The sequence below is a fragment of the Procambarus clarkii genome, chromosome 40 (genome assembly GCF_040958095.1).
Source record: "Procambarus clarkii isolate CNS0578487 chromosome 40, FALCON_Pclarkii_2.0, whole genome shotgun sequence".
Lineage (NCBI taxonomy): Eukaryota > Metazoa > Arthropoda > Malacostraca > Decapoda > Cambaridae > Procambarus > Procambarus clarkii.
The window spans coordinates 6,863,339-6,877,335 of record NC_091189.1 but is presented as its reverse complement, the minus strand read 5'-3'; the positions used below and the strand labels follow the sequence as shown (position 1 = coordinate 6,877,335).

At 38.7% G+C, this 13,997-nt stretch overlaps 1 protein-coding gene across 2 annotated transcripts in view; it reads right to left on the bottom strand.

Moving 5' to 3' along the window:
• Window positions 1–8,609, bottom strand: part of LOC123757871 (lipase 3) — a 16,071-nt gene extending 7,462 nt beyond the window's left edge. The window contains exons 1-6 of one of the 2 annotated variants that reach the window (XM_069338657.1): window positions 8,487–8,609; window positions 8,087–8,232; window positions 7,107–7,302; window positions 4,553–4,670; window positions 2,619–2,769; window positions 2,007–2,099 (exon numbers count right to left, since the gene is read on the bottom strand). In XM_069338657.1, the coding sequence (XP_069194758.1) occupies window positions 2,007–2,099; window positions 2,619–2,769; window positions 4,553–4,670; window positions 7,107–7,302; window positions 8,087–8,224 (696 nt within the window). In that variant the 5' untranslated portion in view covers window positions 8,225–8,232; window positions 8,487–8,609. Of the gene's footprint in view, window positions 1–2,006; window positions 2,100–2,618; window positions 2,770–4,552; window positions 4,671–7,106; window positions 7,303–8,086; window positions 8,233–8,470 lie in introns of both variants that reach the window. The other variant, XM_069338658.1, reaches the window with a different exon arrangement.
• Between the last annotated feature and the right edge of the window lie 5,388 nt (window positions 8,610–13,997).

Sequence of the window (13,997 nt, the reverse complement as noted above, 5' to 3'; positions counted from 1 at the left end):
TTGTATAATATGATATTGATACATTATATAATGTGATATGGATACAAAATAAAAATGATATTGTTACAACATTAGTATAATACTGATACAATATGTGTGTTGCTGCTAAAATATGTGATACAGATACAATATATGATTCTGATATATTCTATGTGTCATACTGATAATATATTTGAGACACTGATATATGTGCTGATCCATTATGTTTGATACTGATACAATATGATTGATATTGATACAGTATGTTTGATACTGATACAATATGATTGATATTGATACAGTATGTTTGATACTGATACAATATGTTTGATACTAATTCAGTAAGTTTAATACTAATGCAATATGTTTGATACTGATACAATATATTTGATAATATACAATATGGTTGATATAATGATACAGTATGTTTGATACAGGAACAATATGTTCATATTACATAAAATAGCTCAGGTAAATGATATGTGCAATATAATAATGTATTCGCGTTACAAATAATTTCATAATTGGACAAGCGGCTGGTACAGTGCACTGGAGATCTTGTGTCACTAATATGGAGGATATTAAAATAATTTTGAGGCAATAGTGACTTGAAATCGCGTTCTGGTGATTCCCAGACACCTGCTTTAATCAACTCGGCCACGGTGGTACAAAAGTAGACCAACCCGGAACTCTACTGAGTTTTCTGGAAGGTTCCGGACTTGTTTTAGGTTCAGCTACTGGGAACAAGGTGTTCCAAGCAGCACGGGCTATGGTGAGCCCGTAGTGGACTAAACCTGGCACGGGAGCGGGGCTGTAACTCATGGGGGTTCTGGAGCCCAACCAGGGTTATTACAGTCGACCCGGCCACACTCTGGCCATCGGTAATGGCATTCACACTTACTCAGATCGCAATGAAATCATAATGGGAATCACCAGAACGCGAGTTCAAGTTACTCCATTGCTTCAAAATGATTTCCATTGATATATCACGCCATTGTGATGGATGATATCCTCAGGAGAGTGACGGCTTCACCACTTATGTTAGAGTGTTCTTCTAAGACTCTTTATGTTGTGTTCCTTTTGTGATTGTTCATTGTGTGTTTGTTGGTTGTATGTTTCTTGTGTGCTTGTTAGTTGTTTGTTCGTTGTGATTATTAGTTGTTTTTTTCATGTGTGTTACTTAGTTGTTTGTTTCTTGTGTATTTGTGTTTGTTCCTTGTGTGTTTGTTTCTTTTGTGTTTTTTCCTTGGGTGATCGTTTCTTTTGTGTTTGTTCCTTATAAGACTGTTAGTTACTTGTTTGTTTCTTTTGTGTTTGTTCCTTATAAGACTGTTAGTTATTTGTTTGTTTCTTTTGTGTTTGTTCCTTATAAGACTGTTAGTTATTTGTTTGTTTCTTTTGTGTTTGTAGGTTATTTCTTTCCTTTGTGATAGTTTGTTGTTTATTTCTTGCATGTTTATCAGTTGTTTATTCCTTGTGTTTTTTTTTGTGTTTGTTCCTTGTGTATTTGTTAGTTTTTTGTTAGTTGTTTGTTCTATAAGTGATTGTTGGTTGTTTGTTAATTTTGTGTTTGCAAGTTATTTCTTCCTTGTGTTTCTTTTCTCTATTTATGTTCCGTGCATACATAGTGATCCTACATGGTGAACACCTGAAAATCTATGCTTAAATTACTACTAAATAGTGCCTCTGAATATATTTGTCTTCCTTTTTTTACATTAAGTTCTTTTTTTTATATTAAGTTGTATAATAATATATATTTTATATTAAGTACAAGTGTTGGTTTCTTTATTCTGAAGTGTTTCGAGAATTTGTAAATGTAACTGAAGTGGACTCCACCAAGCCAGGCCTTGAGGGAATTACTCATTATTGCAGGATTAAATAGCATTATGGCAATAATAATAATAAGATAGCTCAATAATTATTTGTTAGCTTGGTGGACAAGTTTGTATACCGAAGAAAAAAAGACTCCGCCGATGGATAAATGCATAATGCGAAACAAGATAGGCCTCTTGAGCCCACGTACTCACATCTAAATCGTGGGAGATTGGAGCGAGCTCCGCGAGGGCGCCCTTGGCGTCTCCAAGATAGGCTATTGGAGCCATCAGCGCCGCCACCTTCACCTGACAAACATAAACACACAAACATCAGAAATGTCACTTGGTACATCTAACCGAGAAATCTCACTTTTTTTAAACTCGCGAGTTTATTAACACTCAAATAAAATAACACCTACCAAAAAAATAAATACAGAATAAAACACCTGCAGCTGAATACACAGCACTTTAAAAATAACAAGTTAACCATTTAACATACATTTATCATATCAACTCCAGTATATATCCCAGTGATTTTTTCACACGCTTCATCTTTTTAAATCTGGAAATGATAAAACTAACGCATGTATATATATATATGTATATATATATATATATATATATATATATATATATATATATATATATATATATATATATATATATATATATATATATATATATATATATATATATATCATATATATATATACATATATATATATATATATATATATATATATATATATATATATATATATATATATATATATATTTATATATATATATTTATATATATATTATATCACGCTTGCTTTGACATACCTTGTCATTGTACTCTGGTCTCTCGCTCAGCATAACCATGAAGACGGTGGTTCCCATACTGAAGCCGACGTAGTTGAGGCTGGTGGTGCCGGTGGCCTCCAGCACATAGTCGATACTGGCGGGTATGTCATAGATCCCCATCTCGTTCCAGCTGTGGGAGGAGGAGCCAAGCTCTTCATTCCCGGTCGTCATTTAAAGCGCTTGTTATTTTTCTTAGTGTGAAAAATTAAGCACTTAAACAAGGAAACTTTCAGAACATTGTACACTACCTATGTGAGACCATTTGTTGAATATGTAACGTTCGTGTGGAGATCCCACATGAAGGAATCCAAAATGAAACTAAAGACAGTTAAGAGATTTCTTACAAGACGGGACCTTGAGCTGAGGTCCTGAGGTCCTTTGCCTGAACTACTAGGCAAAAAGCTGAGGGAATCTGACTTTACAACTTTAGAATAAACACGATATATAATTGACATGATCACGACATATAAAATTATTAGACATCAGAAAAGTAAATAAAGATGAATTGATAGATATAATGAAGAATAAAAATCGTTACACAAAACAACTAGTTACAACAATTAATTATATGTAAGGGTAATTTCTCGGGTCAAGAATTGCAATGAATGAGGGAGGAAAGAGCTGAAGGACCAAGGGGCACAGAAGAAGCGTCTACTGGAAGTACCAGGCTCTGAAGGATAAACTCTCACACAACACCCCTTACTGGGGACTTGCAAGTACCACTAGGGAACGTTCACATAACTGACCAGGATGGACTCCCCAAGGCCAATTGAAATTTGAAGGAAGCTTTCCCCACTTTCCTGAACGACTTGTGCTGCTGCGTCTTTCTTCACTCCTCAAACCCTGCTTCCCTAATTCTACTTGACTGACACCTTCCTCCACCCCAACCACCTCAATGTTCTTCATTACACCACCTCCTTTCCCCAACCTTCACTTCTTATCCTACCTCCTCTTGCTGATCTGCCTCAATGTCGCCTTCATCCCTCTCATCACAGAATAGAGGAGGACTGCAAAATGTTCCAAGTGGATGAGGACAATAAAAAATCGTCCGAGATAAGGATTATATTTGATTTTAATCCAAGCAAATGCAAGGTGATGAGTTTTTTTAATTGGGTAAGGAGGCCACTGGGAGAGTACAAGATTTTTCATCTTAATGCCTGTTAGAAAATGGGAGACGATATAACCCGAAGCCTATCATCGTATCATCGCGCATTTACAGGAAATCATCAGTGATGCATTCAAAATCAACGAACATTGCTGTAGTTAAAAAAACACACACAAAATACAATTAGAAAAAATCCAGAGGTTTGCTACACTACTGATCTTTGAACTTAGAAGGCTGAACTACAAGGAAAGACAAAAGAAACTAAAGCTCACCACGTTGGAAAAAAGAACGGCAAGAGGTGACATGAACACAATGTACAACATTTTTAGACCCATTGACAAAGTGGACTAAAACGAAATGTTTAAGATAAAGAGCGGTGGGACTGGAAGGCAACGATAGAAATTAAACACTCAGATGGGATATAAAGATATAAGAAAGCACTTCTAGCATGCACGTAGAGTGAGTTAAATGAGGAGGTAGTTGAGGCTAACTGCACAGTTTCAAGAATAGATATGATAGCAAAGTAAGAGGATCACAAATCATTGCAGTAGGCAATAGCTGACAGAAAGGCGGGCCCCAAGAGTAGAAGCTTGCCTTGCAAAAACCCATTAATGTATATACTCAGTGGCCACAATATCCGAGAACATCACCAATTCATCGTTGATGCAACATCGCACCAACGCCACTTCTGGACACTGCCCATTGGGTATAGGCTAGCCCATATACGGGAGATAAATAGTCCTCACTTCTCCGTCGTCACTAACAGGTAAGGACACACACCCAGTTCAGTATGTGAAGGCATGCGTACCTGAAGCTCCAGAACTCGAGATCATCATCAGGGGACAGCTCCACGTGGAAGCGCGAGTATGTGTTGCCGCGGACGTTTCCGAGCCACACGTCGTACCCTGCGTCGGCTAAGATGTACCCTGACGCGACACACCAAAATATATACAATAATTTATTCTTTTTTACTGAAAATTATACGAAAATTCAACTTTGCTCCTGTTTGTTGCTTTATATTGTTACTCAACTAAATCTATATAAATGCACGTATTCCTACCTGTACGTTTGAAATAATCAAAATAAATGAGATAGTAACAGAGTTTAGTAAATCAGAGATCTGTTCTAAACGACCACATTGGACAACCATCGTTCTGATTGTGCGTACACCTTTCACGCTTGAGAGGCCACCACTACTGCTGCTTGATGATCAACCAGGAAGGGTGCTTTAGTAGTCCCCCAAATTTTCAAGACTGTTGTTGTTGTTGTTTTACATTTAGCTACTCAGGACGAAATGTTCATGTAGCACGGGCTATGGTGAGCCCGTAAAACCTTTCAAGACTAAAAAAAGCTCGTTGTAAATACATCCAGAGGTGGGGATACAACTCTCAGTATACCCAACCACTTGGACTGGACGGTAGAGCGACGATCTCGCTTCTTGCAAGTCGGCGTTCAATCCCCTCCCGACCGTGCAAGTGGTCAGGAACCATTCCTTTCCTCCGTCCAATCCCAAATCCTTGTCGTCATATACCTTTCAAGTGCTATATAGTTGTAATAGCTTTGCGCTTTCTCCCAACCTTACCTTATCGGTGTATATGCTGAATATTCCTTGCTAAATTGTCCATACTTGTTTGAGGTGTTTTAGTATAGCACTGAGGAATTACAAATGCGTTTCATTCTTAGATATTAGCTAGAAAGTCCAGTCTCAACGTTAGGTCATGAGGAAATATTCAATACGAAAATAAATATAATTAGTAATGTTAGTTAATATAATTAGCAATGTTAGTTAATATAATTAGTAATGTTAGTTAATATAATTAGTAATTTCGGACAGTCTTACGATCCTCACTATAAGAATACACTGATGGGTCAGTGTTTGGTTTAGATACAGAGCTTCCCTTCAGCCACATTAATCCTTTACTGCACGCAGCCTTCAGTGTTGCCAGTATCATTATCTTTAACATCTATTAATTCACAGTATAGATTTTCGAACCCAGATAACCCTTACCTAAATAAGGATTGTGGGTTCGTTGGGTATAAACCACAGGGTTGCTGCACTCTATATATAAGGACCTATGAGCTGCTGCTGCAGTATTTGGACATAGATCCATGGAGTACTATGTTATTCAGACAGATCCATATAGTACTGCGCTATTTGGACAGAACCATAGAGTTCTGTCTCCATAGTTCGCTATTTAGACAGATCCATAAAATACCGGACTGCTCGGAAATAGATGGAGTGCTGCCTTCATCACTTTAATGAGAACGTAGCCTAACAATTTCGCCCTTGTTGGCTGCGTTCACATGAAGCGGGTCCTCTAGCATGAGACACGTCCAATTTTGTCAGCATTTACAATGTATCTGATATTCTTATAGGTTAAACCCAAGCATTGACACCAGGTCTTTTAGATGCGTGCATTCCCTGGTGTCATATTGAAACAATGATAGCAAAATAGAAACAAAATCTAGTGTCACTTAACATTATTCTTCATGTATATGGACTGTGTGACTACTGACAAGGAGAATTATTATTATTATTATTATTATTATTATTATTATTATTATTATTATTATTATTATTATTATTATTATTATTATATTTCTTAATGTAAAAAAATTCAATGCTCTGACAGCTGCGTCTAGTTGTTAATATTCTTAATACAGCCCGCTATACCGAGCGTTCCCAACGTCACTAAACGGGTATACTAAATTGCCCGAACCTAACCAACCAGAGGACTTACGAACAGAAAACGGGACATCGCTCCAATTTTGCGAGCCGCTACCATTTTTAGGTCACCAGTTTTTGACCTTAGGAAAATTATACGTCAAAATGCGATGTACTATTCAGTAGAAAGGGTTGGTTAATAACTCTCAAGCAGTTGATAGGCCTTATGCTCAATACCAAACCATGAAACTTACCAAACCATACTAGAGGAAAACTTACACAAATACCATACTACCGGAAACTCTATCACTCAGTTAACTTGAAATACACCTAACAAAATTACCTATTCTTGATGTAAATATATATACACAATATATAAACATGGATTCTAATTAGCCCTAACTATGCAGGATAGCCCCAAAGCACCTAGCTGGTCAACCCCCCCTCTCCCCCATTCTCCCCCATTCTCCCCCCTCACACCAAGTTGTCACACACACATAAACAATACAAACTACATCAGCAGACTCGGGAGACATCTCCCGTCACGCAGGGTGCAGTCGCACCTCCACAGATTTCCAGTATCATCTATTGATACTGGTAATGGCTCAAAAGGGCCACCACTTATGGGCTATTCATGCCCGTGCCACCTTTTGGGTGGCTTAATCCTCATCAATCAATCAATCATCAGCAGACCTACCTAGAGCCTCATCAGCAGAGTTCATGATCCAGTCAGCGGATGAGCTGACAAGACCGTGCTGGAGGTAGACGGGTGGGCGGTCTGACGAGGGCCCTGAGAGACCATAGGGAATGCGGTGCAACTCCAAGATGTACCCGTCCTCCGTCGTCACATGATGAATCTCTACTGGGTAGCCGAAGGCCTCAATCAACTCAGGCTGCGTGAAAAAATTTTACGACAAAAATTATGAACATGCCCCAAAACTAAATCCTGAAAACGAAATTGGAAAAATCATGAGACATCTCCATATTCATTTAGTAACGCATAATATTCGGTAATGTATGCAATTTATTGTTGTGGAATGTTTAATAATCAATCTGAACGAAATAGTCAAACACATGCAATGTTAAAATAACACCATTAACCATTAATATCTCTAAATCAGCTACAACTGCTAGGAAGCATTTATTTATAAAGCAACTACTCCAAATTTAGCAACTATTGTGCTAAAGTCACAATAACGTGGCTGAAGTATGTTGATCAGACCACACACTAGAAAGTGAAGGGACAATGACGTTTCGGTCCGTCCTGGACTATTCTCAAGTCAATTGTATCGACTTCGACTTGAGAATGGTCCAGGACGGACCGAAACGTCGTCGTCCCTTCACTTTCTAGTGTGTGGTCTGGTCAACAGAAGCACTAAAATTATCCTACGGTAATTATATATCAACACTGCTTCAGTCCCGCCCTCTACACTACTATAATCCAGCCCCTACACTACTACAACCTCGCCCTCTACACTATTATAATCCAGCCCCTACACTACTACAGCCCCGCCCTCTACACCACTATAATCCAGCCCCTATACTACTACAGCCCCGCCCTCTACACCACTATAATCCAGCCCCTACACTACTACAGCCCCGCCCTCTACACTACTTACAGTTAGTATCGGCTGTAGGAGTTAAAGAGAAAAAAAAAAGAGTGCAGAACTGACGTACCGTAGTTAGGTTTTCTCCCCAGTGTTCCGAGTTGACGACCTTGGGGAGTGTGTATAGGGGTTCATGGGGTCCAGGACCTCTGGCCAGGCAAAGACCTCTGGCCAAAACCGACACCAGCACCACCACCAACAACTTCATTGCACTTTCTGAAAGGTAAAGTTAAAGGTTCTAAGCTGCCAGGTATTGGCGTTTATGCGTTACGTTGCCAAATGCTCATATATGAAATAAACAGTAGATGCTGAATATGCATGAATGATCAAATTTCGGCGAATTATAAATTAACACATAACTTGAGAGTTAATGCATACAGGACCTCTTGCAAAAGCAACCTATTTATATTTGAAGACTGACACTGAGTTAACTTGAAAATGGTATGTAAATAACCTGGCCTGATGCTCACCCAAGAGAGACGACCTGATAGCACTGAGGGTGGCCACGACACACGCTTATATATATATATATCATACTTTGTTTCCCACGGTGGGGAAAAGGTGTGAGAACCTCTCCTGTGCGTTCCCTCTGGCACCCGGCGGGAGACTTTCGTTATCATAGTGCACAGAGTTACACTGAGTATATCTCTTTTTCTCAACTGGAATAAGTAAAAAAAATCACTTGATAGAAAAAAGGATTATTGGACAGTGTTGGCAGTGTGTTTGATGGAGAGAGTAGATAATATATTAATAACCGAATGCTGTGGGATAAACGTTGGTTGGTGTAAAAGGTTCCTTTCCTTTCCTTGAACAATAATTTGCACATTAGCTAGCTTGGTTTAATCTAAGTCTAGGAATGACTAACTGCAATTTTTATGTCGAGTATGATATAAATTACATGATCGAGTATGATATAAATTACATAAAATGAGTGCATTTTACTCATTAGCATGTGAGATGGCTAGTTCATAGAATGGATTGCGTTATTTACAAAGATTGTTTAGCTTGCATGAAAACCATCGCAAATTCGCGAGGCTGTCTCGCATTTTATACCCGCAGTCTTTGCACATTGTGACGTTTTTACAGACTTCATTGGGTTTAAGCCTACTCTAAGAATTTGCGAATTACATTTCTACACTGTTGTCTTCACTTTGTACTATATTAACCCCTCACGCGGACACAAGTCTGTCCATGGAGGTCCCTGTTTTAAAGATCGAAATCCCAGCCGGTCCAGATTTAAACAAAACAATAGGTAATGAGTATTTCATTCATGTCTTAACAAATTCTTGTTCAGCAAACTAGTATTTTGTTGTCTGAGCCAGTAAATATTGTTTGTAGCCGCCAGAGCAACGTTTGTGTTATAGAGTAGCTAAGGTAATTATCTCGAGAAAGCTCTAAACCAATATAATATATATAACACTTGGAGTGGGTATGTGGATAAGGGTCTGGGATGAGAAGAAATATTGCACAATATCAGGACCATCGGGGATCGAACGCCGACCTACAAGAAGCGAGGCCGCTGCTGTACCGACCAGTTTAAATGGATGTTATTTTATACAGGAGTCGCGGTTAGGTCGTTAGAGAACAGTGAGGGGTGAATGCCTCAGTCCTTAATGTGCCCTTACGCATTAAAATTATACAAAAAAAAAAATCATAACTGGCATTAGTAAATATTTGTTTGCTCCTATGTGGCAGTCGTTATCTATGATATTAACTGAAAGTTTTCCCACAGCTGTACCCGTACCCATGAAGGTTGGAGTCTCAAGGCCGAGACCGTCGCTACAGCTTGGGGGACGGAGCGCAACACCCGTTTCCCTGTAGTTCCCTTGTTGTTGCTCCTAATCTTTGTTTATGTGTATAACTTCAAACATGATCAAAATAATCAACTGAATGTTATAGCGTTCAAATAATGGCCTTATAATAAACACAAATAGTGTACCTACTATATAGGTAACTATTACGTAATCTGATCCATTGTATATAAGGAAGATACAGACTGTATCACAGATACAGACTGTAGCACAGGTACATATTATAAATAAAATATTTGTATTATTATTATCATTAATTATTGGTAATTAAACTTGAAATTAAGATGTGGTGATTGTCCTTGTAAAAAAAATCACCAGATGCAAATCCTCATCAGCTTAAAGACCAACTTTCAAATGTAGAATACTGCTTAGAAACCCCCACAAACCCCTGCCCCAAACATCATCTTGCTTGGTGATTTCAACTTACGGCGCCTAAAATAGGAAATGTGGAAAATACAGTTATACTAGAGAGAATCCCAGGAAGTTGGAGGAAGTGATGACCCGGGAAGCACGCAAAGATCTTTTACCGATAGAATTCCCATAATAAAACATGTAAACTATTGGGACCACGTAAAATTTTAAATCTGTATTTCCTAAAGCACAGGCAGGAGAGATACATAATAATTTACACATAAAATACAAGGAGGACTGGTTTGGTTCCAAATCTGCACATAGAAATAACGCCACATAGGACCAGAAAGCGTGGGAGGATATGCAAAATATCCACATTGAAAAGTATTATTATTTATTATTAACATCTTTATTGACAAAATTAATTACAATTTTGCCTAATTTGAGAATTTCAATTAATTCTTATTAAAGTGAGGATAATGGTGGTATTCACTGTCACGCAGGACAGAGGGTCATACACAAGACAATAAGTCTAAACTGTAGGCTGGATCACATGTATATCATGGTTACAATCAATGTTTTAATGTATGAATATGTGAAAACAACTTTCGATTGTGCACTGCCACACAAGGGCAGGAATGGGTTCATAAGTGATGAAGCTTAGAAGTAATATAAATAAAATTGTTCTTCATTCTTTAAAATGGACAAGCAAATTTTAATTAAATTGTTAGGATGTCGTCCAGAACACCTGAGTCAATTTTTTTTTTTTTAATACATGAGGTACATCTTCATTTGTGCAGCTACCCTAGACTATATGAAGTGGAGTACAGTGTGTCAAAAAAGCTAACTACGTGATGCTAAAAAATCCCCATCACACAGGATGGTTAGTTATATAGAGGCATGTGTTAGGCAGTCTGCACTGGTAGACTCCGGATGGATTTTGAGGATGTCATAAACACAAGAGTGAATAAGGCAGCAATGGTAATAAAAGTCCCCATCTCGCAGGATGGTTAGTCATACAGGGCCATATGTTTAGTAGCCTGCACTGGCAAATTTTGGGTGCAATATGAGGATATCCTCAAGAATACGAGAGTGAATAAAGTAACTGCAAAGCTCCAGGTACCTCATGCCAACTGGTCTGAAAGGTCTAATAACTGGGCATTCGGTGATGTAGTGTGGGAGATCATGCCGCAGTTCCTGTTCACAGAGTTTGCACCTGGAGTGCTCAGGATTGGGAGATCTGTCACCTGTAGCCACCTGCCACAGGTAACGGTAACCCAAGGCTCACCTGAGTCAATGAAATAGTTACACAGTTGGTGGCACAAAAGGCCAGATGGTCTAAAGTATTTTACGGTTTCACATTCAACAATATAGTGTTCTAGTGAATGCATTAAAGGTTTATCACAGTGTTTACAATCTGAGTATTCTGGTAGTGGCTCAGCCTCACTAACCTGCTAGATGTGTCTATAGCCAAGGCGAATTCGTGCAATGACTACGTCACATTGCCTGGTCCGGTTACTGTGCTGACCCATACAAATACCTATTATTACAAAACTTGTCATATCTTTTAATACTGTAGCTTTCAGGTCTCTGGGCATTTCTTAGTTCTTCTAAATCTGAATTAATTTCTTTAATTTGTATGTTTCTAATAATTGCATTAGATAGTCCAAAGTCATACTCAATGTTTTCTTTCCTGCAAGCCTCATTGGTCAATCGATCTACAAAGTCAGACGTGTAATAGGTACACTGAGAGAACTTCAACATCAAAAGGCCCATGACCTTTCAACACTCCCCCTCTACACATAAGGGGCATAGCTGGCCAACCTCTCACAGCGCTAAAAAGAACTTGATAAACACCTTCAAAAGAGACCTGATCAATCAGGCTGCGATTCATACATCAGGATACGACCAACCGCGCCGAGGACTAGTCAGAACCCGGGCCGCGGGGACGTTAATCCTCGGAATCATCGAAAGGTAACTGAAAGGATGGATTTAGATCCTTCCATACAATTTGTTTTAATAGTTTTATTTGGGTTGAGCTTCACAGTCTGCGTTATTTTGAAATTGACTGTTTATTAATACTAAATTTTATTAGCTTGTATATGATTTAATTTGGTGTGGTGTCTACACGCAATTACCTACTTGATGGGGCTTGATACCTGCTTGATGGGGTTCTGTGAGTTGTTTTACTCCCCAAGCCCGGCTCGAAGCCAGGCTTGACTTGTGAGAGCTTGGTCCAACAGGCTGTTGCTTGGAGCGGCCCGCAGGCCCACATATCCACCACACCCCGGTTGGTCCAGCACTTCTTGAAGAAAACTATCTAGTTTTATCTTGAAGATGTTCACAGTGGTTACGGAAATATTTCATATACTTGCTGGGAGGTTGTTGAATAACCGTGGTTACATTGTGTTACACATTCTTTCATAGAGAATAGGAGTTAAAATATTGTTTATTAATAACAAGTTTATAATAGTAAATAAATAAAGTAAATAATTGTAAATATATAATAAGAATATGCAGTGGCATTAAGTACGTATACTGTTAAGATAGGCAGGGGATAAATTTCATTATCAATGGAGGAGAGGCAGCTGCCACTGTCACCTGATGTTATTCCCAGTTTTTCCAATACCAGCTGTTTCACACTCCCAGCTGTCTCACACTACCAGCTGCTTCAAGCTACCAGCTATTTTACACTACCTTCTCTTTCCCGCTACCAATTGTTTCCCACTACCTATAGTTTTCCCATTACCTGCTGTTTTCACACTACCAGCTGCCTTCCCACAATAGTGGGTGAAAACAGCAGGTAATGGGATAACAGCAGATATACCTGTTCTTTCCTCACTACCTGCAGTTTTTACACCACCATCATTTTTTTATTTTTATTTTTTTTGCTACCTACAGTTCTATATCTGCTGTTTTCCCACTGTGGGATATTACTTTATCCTGACTGCAATTAAATGTAGCATCACCCATTTGCATATGGCATATGGCTTGCTAAAGCTGTCCAGTTTTATAAACTACTAAAACAATAGGTACAATACCTGGGTACGCTAGTTGAATGGGACTCCACTGCGGGTGGTTCTGTGAAGGAGCACCCTCAGTGGAGTTCCATTCAACTTATATGCGTACTGTATAAGCTCCCATTTCAAGCTTATACAGTACAAGTGTTGACACACGAGCAATTCAACATCTGTGGAGATAGTTTCACGGAAATGCAAGAGTAACAACTAACATGTTTATTTAAGAACTTACTTCCTAATACAGAGGGGCTTGATTACTTGAGACTGGTGTCGGTCAAAGCTAATTACATCAGACACACATTAAATGTTTAATAGATAATGGTTCCTCCATGGAACAAAATCTCGGTTAACACTTGGCAAGGAAACCAGTCAATTACCGTAACTCTGCTTCCTAACCACTGCCGGTATGCAAAACTGGGACACAGGATCTTAATTAACAGGATGCTTGGGTAATCACATGCACAATAATCACACAAATATCTTTCAATAGGACAATCAACAAAACATAACAGATGGATAGCTTTATGTGTAGTGTGCTGACACGTAAGCTAGTTTCTTAGTGAGCACAACTCATTTGCAGCACGATTCTACCCCACAGGTAAGTCATGTGTTCACTGATTTTAGCCTTCATCTGTTGCAGGTGTTGGATAGGCAAGACTGATTGGCAGATCACATAGTACAGTACTGCACACACACACATACAATAATATAACAAATGCTGTACCTACAATGACTGGGCCTCATACAAGTAGCTCCATAGGTAGTCTGGCAGCTGGTTCTTATGCTATCCACATGTGGA